This window comes from Pristiophorus japonicus, chromosome 18 (genome assembly GCF_044704955.1).
Source record: "Pristiophorus japonicus isolate sPriJap1 chromosome 18, sPriJap1.hap1, whole genome shotgun sequence".
Lineage (NCBI taxonomy): Eukaryota > Metazoa > Chordata > Chondrichthyes > Pristiophoridae > Pristiophorus > Pristiophorus japonicus.
In genome coordinates, this window is record NC_091994.1 from 6,006,257 (window position 1) to 6,024,686 (window position 18,430).

At 51.6% G+C, this 18,430-nt stretch overlaps 1 protein-coding gene across 2 annotated transcripts in view; it reads left to right on the top strand.

Moving 5' to 3' along the window:
- LOC139229123 (protein S100-A1-like) overlaps window positions 1–17,791 on the top strand; it is an 81,658-nt gene extending 63,867 nt beyond the window's left edge. Inside the window, exons 1-3 of one of the 2 annotated variants that reach the window (XM_070860784.1) lie at window positions 14,362–14,457; window positions 15,253–15,413; window positions 17,483–17,791. In XM_070860784.1, the coding sequence (XP_070716885.1) occupies window positions 15,273–15,413; window positions 17,483–17,668 (327 nt within the window). In that variant the 5' untranslated portion in view covers window positions 14,362–14,457; window positions 15,253–15,272 and the 3' untranslated portion in view covers window positions 17,669–17,791. Of the gene's footprint in view, window positions 1–14,361; window positions 14,458–15,252; window positions 15,414–17,482 lie in introns of those variants that run through there. The other variant, XM_070860783.1, reaches the window with a different exon arrangement.
- The last annotated feature ends 639 nt before the right edge of the window (window positions 17,792–18,430 follow it).

The window sequence follows — 18,430 nt, forward strand, 5'->3', positions numbered from 1 at the left end:
TAGTTCAGGAGTCCTAGAAACGACCGCAGCTCTGTCACGTTCTGTGGTCTCGGTGTGTTCTTGATTGCCTCTGTCTTCCAATCGGTGGGCCTGATGCCGTCCGCCGCGATTCTTCTCCCCAGGAACTCCACTTCAGGTGCCAGGAAAACGCACTTCGAGCGTTTTAACCTGAGCCCCACACGATTAAGCCGACTAAGAACCTCCTCCAATTCTGCAGGTGCTCGACGGTGTCCCGACCTGTAACCAAGATGTCATCCTGGAAGACCACGGTGCGCGGGACTGACTTCAGCAAGCTTTCCATGTTCCTCTGGAATATCGCCGCGGCCAATCGAATCCCAAGTGGGCGTTTGTTGTAAACGAAAAGACCTTTGTGCGTGTTGATGCAGGTGAGGCCTTTCAAAGATTCCTCCAACTCCTGCATCATGTAGGCCGAGGTCAAGTCCAGCTTCGTGAACGTTTTCCTCCTGCCAGCGTCGCAAATAGGTCGTCTGCCTTTGGTAGCGGGTATTGATCCTGCAGCGAGAAACGATTGACAGTTACTTTGTAATCACCACAGATTCTGACGGTGCCATCTCCCTTGAGGACTGGAACAATCGGACTGGCCCACTCATTGAATTCGATCGGCGAAATGATGTCCTCTCGTTGCAGCCTGTCCAGCTCGATCTCCATCCTCTCTCTCATCATGTAAGGTACCGCTCTCGCCTTGTGATGGATGGGTCACGCCCCCGGAATCAAATGGATGTGCAATTTTGCTCCTTGGAACTTCCTGATGCCTGGTTCGAACAGCGAGGGGAACTTGCTTAGGACCTGGGCACATGACGGACGAAAGCGCTCGGACGTCGTCCCAGTTCCAGCGTATCTTTCTCAGCCAGCTCCTGCTGAACAGCGTGGGACCATCGCCCGGTATCACCCAGAGTGTTAAATCGTGCACCGCTCCATTGTAGGAGACCTTTACGGTAGCACTGCCAATTACAGGAATCAGTTCCTTTGTGTACGTTCTAAGTTTGGTATGAATGGGAGTCAGGACTGGCCTTGAAGCCTTGTTGCACCACAACTTATCGAAAGTCTTTTTACTCATTATGGACTGGCTTGCGCCTGTGTCCAGCTCCATGGACACCGGGAGTCCATTTAATTCAACCTTCAGCATTATTGGGGGACACTTTGTGGTTGTAAATGTGTGCACCCCATATACCTCTGCCTCCTCGGTCTGAGGCTCTGGTTCGTCATGATTCACCGTGAATCTGTCCTCCTCTGCAATATGGTGGTTTGCAGAATTAGCAGGGTTTGCAGCTCGCCTGCACATGCGTTGGAGGTGTCCCATTATTCCACAGCCCTTGCAAACGTATCCTTTGAAGCAGCATGAATGGAATCGATGTTCACCCCCGCAGCACCAACAAGGTGTTAATTGCCTTGTATTCACCACCCTTGATGGCAGACTCTGCATCATCTGCAGACGTGCAGCTACAGGCGTGTAAGTCCTGCCAGGTACATTGCGATTCAAAAACAACGTTACTTTGTTCACAGTACTTGCAGCAGCACTAGTATGCTGGGAAATGTATTTGGTATTGTCACTGGTGGAGATAAACGCCTGGGCTATCGCTATGGCTTTACTCAAGGTTGGGGTCTCTACAGTCAAAAGTTTGCAAAGTATTACTTCATGGCCAATGCCAAGCACAAAGAAGTCCCTGAACATATGCTCCAAGTATCCTTCAAATTCGCAATGTCCTGCAAGGCGCCTTAGCTCGGTGACGTAACTCGTCACTTCCTGGCCTTCAGACCTCTTATATGTGTAGAACCAGTACCTCGCCATCAGAACGCTTTCCTTCAGGTTTAGATGCTCCCGGACCAGTGTGCACAGCTCATCGTATGCCTTGTCTGTGAGTTTTGCTGGAGCGAGCAGGCTTTTCAAGAGGCCATACGTTGGTGCCCCACAGACGGTGAGGAGGATCGCCCTTCGTTTGGCAGCGTTCACTTCTCCTTCCAGCTCGTTGGCCACGAGGTATTGGTCAAGTCGCTCCACGAAGGTTTCCCAATCATCTCCCTTTGAAAATTTCTCCAGGATGCGTTGGGGTTCGTTAACTGTATCTCGTCGCCAGTTGTTATGTCTTGGATAAAGAGTTAGACTAGATAGCGCAAGCTCAAAGTAAGGTGTGACCATAGTCCTTTATTGCAGATCTCAGAGTACCTCTCCAGCCTGTGAGGCCTCCTTATATACAGGTGCTCCCAAGGGATTGTGGGATCCCTGGGGACTCCAGGGGATAAGCCCTGGTTAGACATGGTAATTACAGGTTTACTTACATAACATCCACCACCACTAAAAACATCTTGCCTAGGAAGGGACTTGCAAAATCTACATGGATCCTGGACCAAGGCTATGACCACAGACTCCGCTGGTGCTTTGCTGAGCTGCATGCAGGTGTTGCACTGAAGCACGCAAACTTCTCTCTCCCTTTCTTAGGCATTACAACTCAATTGCCCCACAATATGCAAGCTGCTTGAATAGACAGTTCGTCCTTGCGACGAATGTACGGTTTGACCTCCTCGCACATTTGCTTATGTATGGCAGACCAATCCCCTTTGAGGATGCAACCCTTTATCACCAATAATATCGGGTCCTGGCTGGTCCAGGTCTTAACTTGTTGAGCCGTGACAGGGGTACCTTCACTCTCAAAAGCATCCATGATTAACATTAAATCTGCCGGTTGTGGCGTTTCCACCTCCGGTGTGGGCAACGGCAACCGGCTCAAAGCATCGGCACAATTCTCTGTGCCAGGTCTGTGGCGAATGACATAATCACAGGCAGATAATGTCAGCGCCCAGCTTTGGATGCGGGATGAAGTGTTGGTATTGACACCTTTGCTCTCAGAAAACAATGAAATGAGCGGCTTGTGATCGGTCTCTAATTCGAACCTCAGACCGAACAGGTATTGATGCATCTTTTTAAACACTGTACACACACGCTAAAGCTTCTTTTTCGACCATACTGTAAGCTCTTTCTGCTTTAGACAAACTTTTGGATGCATACGCGATAGTTTGAAGTTTCCCCAACTCATTGGCTTGTTGTAACACGCAACCAATTCCATATGACGATCTGGTGCCATGAAGACGCACTTCGAGCGTTTCAGTCTGAGTCCCACTCTGTCCAAACGCAGTAGAACCTCTTCCAGGTTGTTCAGATGTTCCTTGGAGTCACGACCGGAGATCAGGATGTCTTCTGGGTACGGACTTCAGTAGACTTTCCATATTCCTCTGGAATATTGCTGCAGCCGAGCGATTTCCAAACGGGCACCTGTGGTAAATAAACGATCCTTTGAGCGTGTTAATGCACCTAAGTCTCTTCAACGTCTCGACCAACTCCTGCGTCATATCGGCCGACTTTGGACAGCCCCAGGTTTCGCGAATGTGGCCGGATCGGCCCTGCCATGGGCCGCTCTGCCGAACGCCGAATCAATCGCATTTACCGTACTTGCCGAGGTTCGGTTCCTCACCGATATTTGCTTTAGACTCCTGTCCCTCGTCACACATGATTGAGCGATCTGGGCGGCCCTTTTTAAATCCAACTCCTCCACCGCCAGAAGTTGACGCAGGATCACCTCGTGGTTGATACCGATAACAAAGAAGTCCCGCGGCATGTCTGCCAACACCGTCCCGAACTTACACGGCCCCGCTAGACGTCTCAGGTCGGCAACGAATTCCGCCGCGCTCTGGCCCTCCGATCGAACCTGTGTATAAAACCTGTATCTCGAGATGATGATGCCGTCGTCTGGTTTAAGGTGCTCCCGTACCAATGTACACAACTCCTCGTACATTTTCTCCGTTGGATCACTAGGCATGAGTAGATTCTTTATCAGACCGTGGACCTTTGAACCGCACACAGTGAGGAACACGGCCCGGCGCCAATCTGCATCATCGACCCCTTTCATTTTGTTCGTCATGAAGTACTGGTTCAAACGGCTCACAGAGTCTGCCCAATCTTCTCTCTCCACGAATTGCTCTAAAAATCCAATCGTGCTCATTTTGCAAACAAAAGTTCTTGTGTTCTCGTCGCCAAATGTTATGTCTGCAATAAACGTTCAAACTGAATACTGTTTAACTGAACAAGGTACAACCTTGGCTCTGCTTTATTTTGGCCCAAAGTGCCTGACTCACAAAATGGCTGGCCTTTTACACCAGAGCAGCACCATGTGCGTGCTGCTAAGTGGCCTCCGACAATGACACCATCTGGTGGCTACAAACAGCATGTACATACATGACAACCTGCGAGACCCCAACCTGCGAGAGGTCGGGGCCATAAACGGAGCGGTGAGTGGTGGCCATGGAGCAGTGTGGAGGCAGACTATTACAGGGTACAGCGCGAGTTGGTGCAGGAGAGCAACGGCAGCAAAGAGTGACGTCAGCAAGGTCCAGGTCGGTGATTGACGCAAGTGCAGCAGGAGCGACGAGGTCGGGGCGAAGGAGCGGTGAGAGACTGTGGAGGGATGTGATTGGGGATCAGGGGAGGTGTGAGTTCGGGGCCAGGGGCCCAGGGGCAGCACGGGCCCAGCCCACACTGCGATATGTGCGCGCACTGGGTCCGTGCAGCAGAGCAGGTCTCCAGTCGTCCTGGTTAATCCTTGCCACTGGACCAAGACCTAGCTCTGTCAAGCCCGTGTGGTGGCTGGTGTGCAACGGCCACCCCACGTTAAAAAAATCCACGCACAGGCATCTTCCACCCTTCAGGATGTAGTTCGAGTCCTTCATTCGAAACACCTGTGAACTCATCCTTTTTTTTGGCGTGGAAGCAAGTCACCCTCGCTTCGAGGGACCACCTTTGATGATGAATCCCCTCCAACCCTACAATCTTCCAAGATGTCTCCACTCCTCCAATTCTGGGCCCTTGAGCACCCCTGATTATAATCACTCCACCATTGGTGGCCGTGCCTTCAGCTGCCTGGGCCCCCAGCTCTGGAACTCCCTCCCTAAACCTCTCCGCCTCTCTACCTCTCTTTCCTCATTTAAGACGCTCCTTAAAACCTACCTCTGCCTTATCTCCTTATGTGGCTCGGTGTTCAGCTTGTTTGATAATGTTCCTGAGACGTACATTAAAGGCACCATATAAGTGCAAGGGGATGATTCTTGCCCCGGAGCGGCAGCGATGGTGGGGTGAGACCTGAGTGTTCAGCCTCCAGCGCCCCGCGGGGGGGTTCGGGTTTAACGGTGAGGACCAGCACCGAGTGCCTTATTTCACCGGCTGTCGATGAAGTTTGCACCGGTGCGATTTTTAATTTTGACGCACAAACAGCAGATATACTGCGGGCTGCGTCACATTCTGAACCAGGGCCTCCGACCTCCGACTGAAGAACGTCTGAGGCAGCGGACTCCATGACTGCGACTGAGGAGGGCCAGGGTTGCTGGGTTACAAAGGGTTTCTCTGGCTGTGTTTGTTGGGCTGGGAAGGTTTTTCCGCTGTGAATGGGACGGTTGTCAGGGTAACCGGGAACAAACGCTGTGTTTATTTGCCTCCACACCCTCCCGGAGCCTCTCCAACAATCAGCAACAGCAGCAGCGGCTCACAAGCCTCACTGCTCACCGCTCGATGACTTGCTGAAACATTCCGGCTGTTGTTTTTAAAAATTCTTTGACACAGCTTTGTGGTAAAACCTCCCTTCCCCTGTGAAAATATCCCACTGCCCTCACCTCCTACTCTGCACTTTACTGAAACTTGCCAAATTTGACAGAGCAGCCCTGTTCTGGGAGCTCTGACTCATTCGTTGCTGTTCCAGAATGTTCCAGCTTGATTCAGAGGAAACAGATTTTCAGTTTGTTTCCTGATCAGCAGGATTTCAAACCGAGGCCATAAAATATCAACAACTGGGCCCAGGGCAGAGCTTAACTCCGACACTGAACTCAAATCACCTCAAATCACCAGTCACCAAATCAAACTCCCTCTGGACAATCTTAATCCGGCCCACAGGCTTCAACTCACCGCACAACTCTGCCTCTCATTGGGTGATGGGTTCCCACTCGACTGAGAACGGACACAGGGCAGTGGAGTGAGACTGAGGCACAATGTGCGGACAGTGTAGAGAGAGCTTTACTCTGTATCTAACCCCGTGCTGTACCTGCCCTGGGAGTGTTTGATGGGACAGTGTAGAGGGAGCTTTACTCTGTATCTAACCCCGTGCTGTACCTGCCCTGGGAGTGTTTGATGGGACAGTGTAGAGGGAGCTTTACTCTGTATCTAACCCCCTGTACCTGCCCTGGGAGTGTTTGATGGGACAGTGTAGAGGGAGCTTTACTCTGTATCTAACCCGTGCTGTACCTGCCCTGGGAATGTTTGATGGGACAGTGTAGAGAGAGCTTTACTCTGTATCTAACCCCATGCCGTACCTGCCCTGGGAGTGTTTGATGGGACAGTGTAGAGAGAGCTTTACTCTGTATCTAACCCCATGCCGTACCTGCCCTGGGAATGTTTGATGGGATAATGTAGAGAGAGCTTTACTCTGTATCTAACCCTGTGCTGTACCTGCCCTGGGAGTGTTTGAGGGGACAGCGTAGAGGGAGCTTTACTCTGTATCTAACCCCGTGCTGTACCTGCCCTGGGAGTGTTTGATGGGACAGTGTAGAGAGAGCTTTACTCTGTATCTAACCCCATGCCGTACCTGCCCTGGGAGTGTTTGATGGGACAGTGTAGAGAGAGCTTTACTCTGTATCTAACCCCATGCCGTACCTGCCCTGGGAATGTTTGATGGGATAATGTAGAGAGAGCTTTACTCTGTATCTAACCCCGTGCTGTACCTGCCCTGGGAGTGTTTGATGGGACAGTGTAGAGGGAGCTTTACTCTGTATCTAACCCCGTGTTGTACCTGCCCTGGGAGTGTTTGATGGGATAGTGTAGAGGGAGCTTTACTCTGCAACTAACCCAGCTGTGGCTCAGTGAGTAGCACACTCACCTCTTGAGTCAGAAGTTTGTGGGTTCAAGACCCACTGGAACTTGAGCATATAAATCTAGGCTGACCCTCAAGTGCAATGCTGAGGGAGTACTGCACTGTCGGAAGTGCTGTCTTTTGAGGTGTTAAACGATGTCTGCCCTCTCATGTGGACATAAAAGATCCCACGGCACTCTTTCGAAGAAGATCAGGGGAGTTATTCCTGGGGCTAATATTGATCCCTCAATCAACATATCTGTAAAGTCCTGTCCCCTCAGTACAGATTCACACGAGGCATGTAGTGAAGTCAAGGTCACTCTGGACCTGCACCTTTATTTCACAGCTCTGGAATGCTGCACTTGCCTGAGACCTGTCCTTATATATCTGTCTCTTGCAAGTGCACCCCTGGTGGTAAGGTATGCTGGTGGTTACAGGTCATATCTTATTACAGTCATGTATAGCATGTTAGGATACAGTTATATATAATAATGTAAGATACATGACATCACCCTCCTCCAAGGTCTTATTGTCTTTATAGGTTCAGTCTCTCAGGTGGTCTACGCTCTCGCGTGGAGCGTCTGAGTTATGGTTCAGTTGTGGTTTGCCTTGGTGTCTGTTTTTCTTTGGGTGTGGTTGCTGGTACCTCGCCTGGGCTGTCTGTTTCGATTGGTGTGATTGTTGTTGACTCGCCTGGACTGTCTGTTGGGATTGCCCTTTCCTCAGGTTGTTTCCTCTGTCTGTCCACCAGGTGTGGTGCGAGTTCCACATTGTAGTCTGCCTCTGGTTCTGCAGTGTTGTTGGTAAATCTGCTTTTGTCTTAGTCTACATGCCTCCGGTAGGTTTTGCCATTGTCCATTTGTACTATCAGTAGCCTGTTTCCTTCCTTGCCCGTTACTGTCCCTGCAAGCCATTTGGGACCCCTGCCATAGTTTAGTACAAACACTTTGTCCCCTATCTCATTCCATCTCCCCCTCGAATTTCTGTCATGGTACTCAGTCAGCTTACGGCACTTTGCCTCAATGATTTCGTGCATGTCTGGGAGGATTAATGAGAGCCTTGTTTTTAAAGTACTTTTCATCAACAGTTGCGCGGGGGGGATCCCAGTCAGTGAGTGCGGACGAGATCTGTATGCCAGCAGCAGTCGCGACAGGCGAATACCTGCAGCGTGGGACCTTGGTTTTTAAGCATGCCTCGTTTAATGATTTGCATTGCTCTCTCCGCCTGGCCGTTGGAGGCCGTCTTGACGTGATTTATGCCGTGGTCAATTATAAAGTCTTGGAATTCTGCGCTGGTGAAGCACGGACCATTGTCACTGACCAATATGTCAGGGATTCCGTGCGTTGCAAACAGGTTGCGAGGCTCTCCACAGTGGTGGAGGTTGTGCTCGAGTTTAAAATGGTGCATTCGATCCACTTTGAAAATGCATCTACAACTACGAGGAACATTTTGCCCATGAATGGACCCGCATAGTCTACGTGCACCCGCGACCACGGTTTGGTAGGCCAGGTACATGGGCTCAGTGGAGCCTCCCTGGGGGCATTGCTGAGTTGGGCACAAATGGTGCACCTTCGGAAGCAGAGCTCCAAGTCCGCGTCAATACCAGGCTACCAGACGTGGGATCTGGCTATGGCCTTCATGAGAACGATCCCCGGGTGCTCACGGTGGAGCTCCCGGACAAATGCCTCTCTGCCTCGCAGAGGCATGACTACTCGGCTGCCCCACATCAGGCAGTCTGCTTGTAGTGATAGCTCATGCATGCACTTGTGAAAGGGTTTTAATTCCTCGGGGCAGGCATCGCGAGCCTCTGCCCAGTCACTGGTTAGGACACATCTTTTTACTAAGGATAACGTGGGGTCGCTGGCCGTCCAGGCTCTGATTTGGCGAGCCGTCATGGGCGAACCTGTGGACTCAAAGGCATTGATTGCCATGACTATCTCACAGTCCTGTTCGTCAGACCCTTCCGTGGTCGCCAGGGGTAGCCTGCTGAGCGCGTCGGCACAGTTGTCTGTGCCTGGTCTGTGGACGCCAGCATGAGTGCCCACCGTTGAATTCGTGCCGAGGCGTTGGCGTTTATTGCCTTGCTCTCGGATAGGAGGAACGTGAGGGGCTTGTGGTCGGTTTCTAACGCAAACTTGGCCCCGAAAAGGTATCGGCGCATCTTTTTGACACCGTACACGCACGCGAGCGCCTCCTTCTCCACCATTCCGTACCCTCGCTCCGCCCACGAAAGTGACCTGGAGGCATAAGCTATGGGTTGTAATTTGCCCGCACTATTGACATGTTACAAAACGCACCTGACCCCATACGCTGACGCATCGCATGTGAGAACTAGCTTTTTACCTGGATCAAAGAAAGTTAAAACACTGTTGGAACACAGAAGGTTGCGTGCCTTATTGAAGGCGCGTTCCTGGGCGTCCCCCCAAAACCAATCGCACCCCTTCCTGAGTAGCACGTGGAGAGGCTCCAGCAGCGTGTTTAAGTTCTGCATAAAGTTCCCAAAGTAATTGAGTAGCCTGAGAAAGGCGCACAGTTCTGAGACATTCCGGGGCCTGGTTGCCAGGCGAATTGCTTCTGTTTTGGACTCTGTTGGGCGGATTCCATCAGCGGCAATCCTTCTGCCCAAAAATTCAACCTCGGGTGCGAGAAACAGGCACTTGGATTTCTTGACTTGTAGGCCTACCCGATCCAATCGCTTTAGTACTTCCTCCAAATTACGGAGATGGGAGTCGGTGTCCCTGCCCGTGATAAGTATGTCGTCTTGAAATACAACCGTCCCCGGGATGGACTTGAGCAGACTCTCCATGTTGCGCTGGAATATGGCAGCTGCCGACCTGATGCCGAATGGGCATCGATTGTACATGAAAAGGCCTCGATGTGTGTTGATGGTGGTGAGTAGCTTGGATTCCTCGGTCAATTCTTGCATCATATACGCAGATGTGAGGTCTAATTTTGAGAAAACTTTACCTCCAGCCAATGTGGCAAATAAGTCCTCCGCTCTGGGCAGCGGGTACTGGTCCTGTAGGGAGACTCTGTTTATGGTAGATTTGTAGTCCCCACAGATTCGTACGGATCCATCAGGCTTCATGACTGGGACGATGGGACTTGCCCAGTCGCTAAATTCCACAGGTGATATAATGCCTTCCCGCAGAAGCCTGTCTAGTTCGTGTTCAATCTTTCCCCTCATCACATAGGGTACTGCTCTGGCCTTGTGATGGACTGGTCTAGGATCCTGTGTGATGTAGATTTTGACTTTGGCCCCTTTGAAAGTGCCCACACCTGGTTGAAAGAGATGTTCAAATCACTTTATAACTGTTGAGCAGGAGGTCCGTTCCTCTAATGACATGGCATGGACATCATCCCATTTCCAGTTTAGTTTTGCCAGCCAGCTTCTCCCCAGCAGTGCTGGGGGGTCTCCGGGGACAATCCACAGGGGAAGTCGGTTCACTGTCCCTTTGTGTGTGACAGAGAGCATGGCGCTGCCGAGGACTGGTATGATTGCTTTGGTATAGGTCCTTAGTTTGGTGTCCACCCTTGTGAGTTTTGGTCTGTCTCTTTTATGCGGCCACAGTTGTTCAAATTGTTGAGCGCCCATGAGAGATTGACTCGCTCCCGTATCCAGCTCCATGTTGACAGATATCCCGTTGAGTAGGACCCTCATCATTATAGGAGGCGTCCTGTTGTAGGAGCAGCGGCCATTGATCGTGTTGACACGCTGTACATCGGTGTCCCGGGTACTGTCCCCACCGTCTTCTGGTCCGCTTTCCAACCCATCTGATTCGTATACCAACTGAGCTGCCGTTTTTTTGCACATGCAGGCCAAATGCCCTGTATTTTCACAATTTCTGCAAACAGCCTGCTGAAATCGACATCCCCTTGCCGAGTGCCCACCCCCACACCTCCAGCACAGACCTGTTCCATTGTTCAAAGTATTCCCAAAGAATGAGCTCTGTCTGGCTGATCTCTCTTGAGCTTCTCTCAGTTTGTAGTTGATTGCTCACATTGTGGGTTGATGAGGTGTGAACGGCCGTTCCTGTGGCCCTTGATGGCTTCTGCCTGCTGTCGAGAGCCTGTTGTCCCGGTTTTGTCTGTGTGTGGGGGTAGCAGCTTGTTTAGTGCTGTGAACTTCTTGTTCCGATATTTCGTTAGTTGTCGTATCTGCATTGTAAATCAACCTAGTTTCTTCTTCCCCTACCAAGAATGTCTGTGCAACCAGTGCTGCTGCCTCTAAGGTCAGGTTCTTGGTCTCTATGAGCTTTCAGAATATGCCTGCGTGGCCTATTCCTTCAATGAAAAAGTCTCTCAGCATTTCTCTCCTCAGTTCATCGGAGAACTCACATAAACTAGCCAACCTCCGAAGTTCCGCCACGAAGTCGGGTATGCTCTGGCCCACACAGCGTCTGTAGTTGTAGAACCTGTGTCTGGCCATGTGTAGGCTGCTCGCTGGCTTCAGGTGGTCTCTTACCAGTGTGCTCAATTCTTCAAACGACTTGCTTGCTGGTTTCTCGGGTGCCAACAGATCCTTCATTAAAGCGTATGTTTTCGAGCCACAGCTGGTCAAGAGATGGGCTCTTCTCTTGTCTGCCTTATCGTCGCCTAACCAGTCTTTGGTTACAAAGCTTTGCTGGAGCCTTTCTATAAAGTCCTCCCAATTGTCTCCCGCATTGTACTTTTCATCTGATCCGTTGTTCGCCATTCTGTGGATTCTGTAATCCCATCCTCGTCGCCACTGTAAAGTCCTGTCCCCTCAGTACAGATTCACACGAGGCATGTAGTGAAGTCAAGGTCACTCTGGACCTGCACCTTTATTTCACAGCTCTGGAATGCTGCACTTGCCTGAGATCTGTCCTTATATATCTGTCTCTTGCAAGTGCACCCCTGGTGGTAAGGTATGCTGGTGGTTACAGGTCATATCTTATTACAGTCATGTATAGCATGTTAGGATACAGTTATATATAATAATGTAAGATACATGACAATAACAAAAACAGATTATCTGGTCATTATCACATTGCAGTGAGTGGGAGCTTGCTGTGCGCAAATTGGCTGCCGCGTTTCTCGCATTACAACAGTGATCACACTTCAAAAGTACTTCATTGGCTGTAACGTGCTTTGAGAGATCCGGTGGTCGTGAATGGTGATCTATAAATGCAAATCTTTCTTTCTTTCATGCTGCATTGTGGAGCTCAGTCCCACAGCAGGCGGGTCATTCAGCAGTGGCAGTGGGAAAATTATTGGAAAATATTCTGAGGGACATGATAAATCTTCATTTCGAAAGACACGGATTAATCATGAACAGTCAGCATGGATTTGTTAAGGGAAGGTTATGTCTGACTAACTTGATTACATTTTTTGAGGAGGTAACAAGGAGGATCGATGAGGGCAGTGTGTACGATGTAGTGTATATGGATTTTAGCAAAGCTTTTGATAAGATCCCACATGGCAGACTGGTCACGAAAGTAAAATCCCATGGGATCCAGGGCAAAGTGGCAAGTTGGATCCAAAATTGGCTCAGAGACAGGAAGCAAAGGGTAATGGTTGATGGATGTTTTTGTGACTGGAAGACTGTTTCCAGCGGGGTTCCGCAGGGCTCAGTGCTAGGTCCCTTGCTTTTTGTGATATACATCAATGATCTAGACTTGAATGTAGGGGGTATGATTAAGAAGTTTGCAGCCAATTTTGGATCCAACTTGCCACTTTGCCCTAGATCCCATGGGCTTTTACTTTCGTAATCAGTCTGCCATGTGGGACCTTATCAAAAGCTTTGCTAAAATCCATATACACTAAATCAAACGCACTGCCCTCATGGCTGGTCTGATATATGAGGAGAGACTGGATCAACTGGGCCTTTATACACTGGAGTTTAGAAGGATGAGAGGGGATCTCATAGAAACGTATAAGATTCTGACGGGACTGGACAGGTTAGATGCGGGAAGAACGTTCCCGATGTTGGGGAAGTCCAGAACCAGGGGACACAGACTTAGGATAAGGGGTAAGCCATTTAGGACTGAGGTGAGGAGAAACTTTTTCACTCAGAGAGTTGTTAACCTGTGGAATTCCCTGCTGCAGAGAGTTGTTGATGCCAATTCATTGGATATATTCAAGAGGGAGTTAGATATGGCCCTTACGGCTAAAGGGATCAAGGGGTATGGAGAGAAAGCAGGAAAGGGTTACTGAGGGAATGAACAGCCATGATCTTATTGAATGGTGGTGTAGGCTCGAAGGGCCGAATGGCCTACTCCTGCACCTATTTTCTATGTTTCTATGATCCAAAAATCGGCTGTGTGGTTGATAATGAAGAAGAACGCTATAGACAGCAGGAATATATCAATTTACTGGTCAGGTGGTCAGAACAGTTGCAAATGGAATTCAATCCGGATAAGTGTGAGGTAATGCATTTGGGGAGGTCTAACACATTAAATGGTACGATAATGCGAAGTGTAGAGGAACAGAGGGACCTAGGAGTGCAGGTCCACAGATCCCTGAAGGTAGCAGGCAGGTAGATAAGGCGGTTGAGAAGGCATATGGAATACTTGCCTTTATTAGCTGAAGCATGGAATACAAGAGCAGGGGGGTTATGCTTGAACTGTATAAAACACTAGTTTGGCCACAGCTGGAGTACTGTGTGCAGTTCTGGTCACCACAATACTGGAGAGGGTACAGAGGAGATTTACGAGGGTGTTGCCTGGACTGGAGAATTTTAGCTATGAGGAAAGATTGGATAGGCTGGGAGGCTTTTCTTTGGAACAGAGGAGGTTGAGGGGAGACCTTATTGAAGTGCATAAAATTATGAGGGGCCTATATAGAGTGGATAGGACGGACCTATTTCCCTTAGCAGAGAGGTCAACAACCAGGGGGCATAGATTTAAAGTCATTGGTAGAAGGTTTAGAGGGGATTTGAGAGGAAATGTCTTCACCCAGAGGGTGGTGGGGGTCTGGAACTCACGGCCTGAAAGGGTGGTAGAGGCAGAAACCCTCACCACATTTAAAAAGTACTTGGATGTGCACCTGAAGTGCCGTAACCTACAGGGCTACGGACCGAGAGCGGGAAAGTGGGATTAGGCTGGATAGCCTCTTTGTCGACCGCCGCGGACACGATGGGCCGAAATGGCCTCCGTCCGTGCTGTAAATTTCTGTGATTCTTACACTGAAGCAGTTTTATGTTTAAATATATTGGAGGAAATGCTGTAAATGTTGCAGTGGAGCAGACCCGGCAGAGCGACAGGGAGAGTTTGTGATCGAGCTGTGGGGTGAATCTTTGTCCCTAAGTCAAAGTGTTTGCAGCAGTTCCCTTTCTTTCTGTCTGACTCGGTTTATTGAAGAAAGTTCAGAGAACTCGGGTTCTGTCTCTCTGTCTGATTGGTGCTGGCGAAATGGCAGACAGGGCTTCTGTAATTTTTTGGCCTGCAAAGGGGTGGAGATTGAAACTACAAATTCCTGCAGCCACGAGTCAGTGTCTGTGAGTCAGAATTGAGGAGGACCCAGTCTGGGCTGGGTATAAACCGCAGCAACTCCGCCAGCTGCTGTACATCTGGAGCAGTAACTGGAAGAGGTGAGAGCTGGGCCGGGAACTGCAGAGAAAGGGGTTCAACTCCAGGTTCCTCATTGAATGGTTAATTAGACACTGGTTATTTAACGGAGAGTTAACTAGCGGCCGAGGAGTTCACTTTTATTGACGTTTTTTCCCGTCTTTTCGGCTCCAAACTCGGGAGAGTTGGGCGGGAATATTATGGGATGTGCCGGGGTCGCTCCGCAGTTTCGGCTTTATTCGGTTGGAGGAAAGTTTCAGAACTTTTCCAACTTTCGTTTCACAGTTTGATTTTTTTTTAAATCAAGTGAATCCTCCCAGACTGGAAACTGGCCGCAACCTCGGACCGAGAGAAGCTCCAACCGGGGGGAGAATGCATGGGGAGGGGACTGGGGGGTTAGTGGGGAGGGGGCGAGGGGAGGGGAGAGGGGGAGGGTGGTGTGGGAGCGGGGGGAGGGGGAGGGTCTGGGGCGTTAGTGGGGAGGGGGTAGGAAGTGTGGGGAGGGGGTGAGGGTGTGGGGGAGGGAGTGGGGGGTTGAGGGTGTGGGGAGGGGCTGAGGGAGTGGGGAGGGGGTGAGGGTGTGGGGGAGGGGATGAGGGTGTGGGGGAGGGGATGAGGGTGTGGGGGAGTGAGGGTGTGGGGAGGGGCTGAGGGAGTGGGGAGGAGGTGAGGGTGTGGGGGAGTGAGGGTGTGGGGGAGGGGATGAGGGTGTGGGGGAGGGGATGAGGGTGTGGGGAGGGGCTGAGGGTGAGGGGGGAGGGGGAGTTTGCAGCATGCGGTTCTCTCCCTGACTCCGAGTTTTCTCTCTGATTTCTCAGACTCTACTCCCTCCTTCACCATGACGACTCCTACCAGAACCGAGGTGGCGATGCAGAATCTGATGGATGTTTTTTACGAATACACCGAGGGAGACAAGTACACCCTGACCAAGAGCCAGATGAAAACCCTGGTGGAGACAGAACTCAACCAGCTCACAAAGGTAATGGACAGGGTGTGGCTCACAGAGGCGGGCATCAGAGCTGAATGCAGCGCCCATTCACCCCCACCCTACCCCCTCACCCCGCCCCCCCCATCCTTCTCATCTCCTCGCCCCCGTCCCTCCCCACCCCCAGCCCTCTCCCCCCTCCCCCCTCCCCTCGCTTCACCCTACTCCCTCTCCCCCTTCACCCCATCCCCCCCACTTCATCCCCATCCCCCACCCTACACCCCCCTCGCCCAATCCCTCTCGCCCCATCATCCTTGCCCCTGTCCCACTCGCTCCCGTCCCCCTTGCACCAACACTCACCTCTCATCAGCACTATCCCCTGGTGCTCGCCCACTGCCCGCACTACCCCCCTCTATCCCCCTCACACACACGCCTTCACTAAATTACTGTGTGAAGGAACTGGATGAACATGAGTAGAGATACAGTCAGTGAGCCTGTGGTGATTCAGAGACCGGTGTCTGCACACATTCACTGTTCAGGCAATGACCTCATCATTTTCATATTAAACTCGAGGAAGGCGAGGCGGTGAGAACAATGAGTGGCTGTCCAATATGTTCCTGCCCTTCGGGCGCCATCTTTAAACTACTGGTTGGAAATACTTGGTTCTTCCCCATGTCTGCAGCTCGTGCATCGCACAACCGGGTCTGGGAATGGTTCCCCGATCACGCATCTCCCCCCCCCCGCAACCTCCACTCATCCACCCCCCCTCTCCACTCAACCCCCCAAACTACACTCGCCCCTCCCCCAACCTCCATTCAACCCCCCGCTCATCCCTTCCCACCTCCTGATCACTGTCCAGTGACTCCAGGGTTAGAGAGAGGGGAAATCAGCCAGGGTTCCTGCTCCTGGTCACTGCCCAGTGACCCCTGGGTTAGAGAGAGGGGAAATCAGCCAGGGTTCCTGCTCCTGGTCACTGCCCAGTGACCCCTGGGTTAGAGAGAGGGGAAATCAGCCAGGGTTTCTGCTCCTGATCACTGCCCAGTGACCCCTGGGTTAGAGAGAGGGGAAATCAGCCAGGGTTTCTGCTCCTGATCACTGCCCAGTGACCCCTGGGTTAGTGAGAGAGAGGGAATAGGCCAGGGTTCCTGCTCCTGATCACTGCCCAGTGACCCCTGGGTTAGAGAGAGGGGAAATCAGCCAGGGTTCCTGCTCCTGATCACTGCCCAGTGACCCCTGGGTTAGAGAGAGGGGAAATCAGCCGGGGTTCCTGCTCCTGATCACTGCCCAGTGACCCCTGGGTTAGAGAGAGGGGAAATCAGCCAGGGTTTCTGCTCCTGATCACTGCCCAGTGACCCCTGGGTTAGAGAGAGAGGGAATAGGCCAGGGTTCCTGCTCCTGATCACTGCCCAGTGACCCCTGGGTTAGAGAGAGAGGGAATAGGCCAGGGTTCCTGCTCCTGATCACTGTCCAGTGACCCCTAGGCTCCCTTTCTGTAGTGCAGACAATTGGCAGTGTGAGGGTTAACAGGGGTAATCTGATTGCTGCATTTCCCAGCAGTCAGACCTGTGATTGAGGAGATAACGCTGAGAGTGGGTTGGTGAATGTTTAGCATCAGGGTGCAGTTTGTGTAGAGCGAGCCAAGACTGCACAATCAGCAATATTGAGGAGTCAGGCCAGCCCCGGCACGTTTGTTGGAGGCTACGTGGCTGGACACGCTCCCACTCCACTCTCCCATTCTCAGGCCCCAGGGGGTGATCACCTCAACACCTCTTGACCCCAGTCTCTGGCTGAAGGAAGCACATAGTGGCCTCGGCTTCCAAGGTAGGGAGCGGCGCAATTTAACCCGTGCTGTACCTGCCCTGGGAGTGTTTGAGGGGACAGTGTAGAGGGACCTTTACTCTGTATCTAACCCCATGCTGTACCTGCCCTGGGAGTGTTTGATGAGACAGTGTAGAGGGAGCTTTACTCTGTATCTAACCCCCTGTACCTACCCTGGGAGTGTTTGATGGGACAGTGTAGAGGGAGCTTTACTCTGTATCTAACCCACTGTACCTGCTCTGGGAGTGTTTGATGGGGCAGTGTAGAGGGAGCAGAGCTTTCACATCTTTTCCATCTTGCGACAGAATAAGACGAACGTTGAAGCCTTTGACAAGATGATGAAAGATCTGGATTTTGATGGTGACGGAGAAGTGAATTTTGAGGAGTTTGTGTCGTTTATCGCGGGGCTGATGTATACCTGTAACGCAATCTATGTTCAGAGGCGGCAGAAACAAGCAAAAGCCGGCGGCGTTTGCCAGACCAAGAAATGACCAGCCTCCTGACTACTCGTCCTGTGACTATCAGGCGATCTGCTGGCTAACCCAGGCCGCAGCCTTGCTGATTCCCAATTTCTTAAATAAAAATTACTGAAATAAAATGGATCAAACAACCAACACCAGGGTTTCCGTCTCTTTAAAAGCTTGACCTGTTGGTGAGGATGGTGGGGGTCTGGAACTCACGGCCTGAAAGGGTGGTAGAGGCAGAAACCCTCACCACATTTAAAAAGTACTTGGATGTGCACCTGAAGTGCCGTAACCGACAGGGCTACGGACCCAGAGCTGGAAAGTGGGATTAGGCTGAATAGCTGTTTCTTGGCCGGCGTGGACACGGTGGGCCGAAATGGCCTCCTTCTGTGCTGTAAGTTTCTATGGGGGAAAAAAATAGCATACTGCCCCGTTTGGGAAGTCTTGCCTCTGGCGAGAAATTGGGGTTACCGTCCCCGAAAGGAAGTGGAGCACAAAGTGACGCACGGAGTGGGAGGGGGGAAACGGGCGGGAGCGAGGGAAGGATTGGGGGGGTGGGAGGGGCGTGGCGGGAGCTGGGGGAGCGGAGTGGGGAGGGGAGGGTGAGCGGGGCGAGGGGGATGGGGTAGGGAGACACAGGCGGGAGCTGGGGGAGAGGGCGATGGGGGGCATGGCGGGAGCTAGGGGAGCGGAGCGGGGGTGATGCGGGGGGGGGGGGCAGAGCTGCTCACTGGGCCGGGTAACACTGCCGCCCAGGAGCCGTTTTTCCTCCATTAAAGGGCCCGAGCT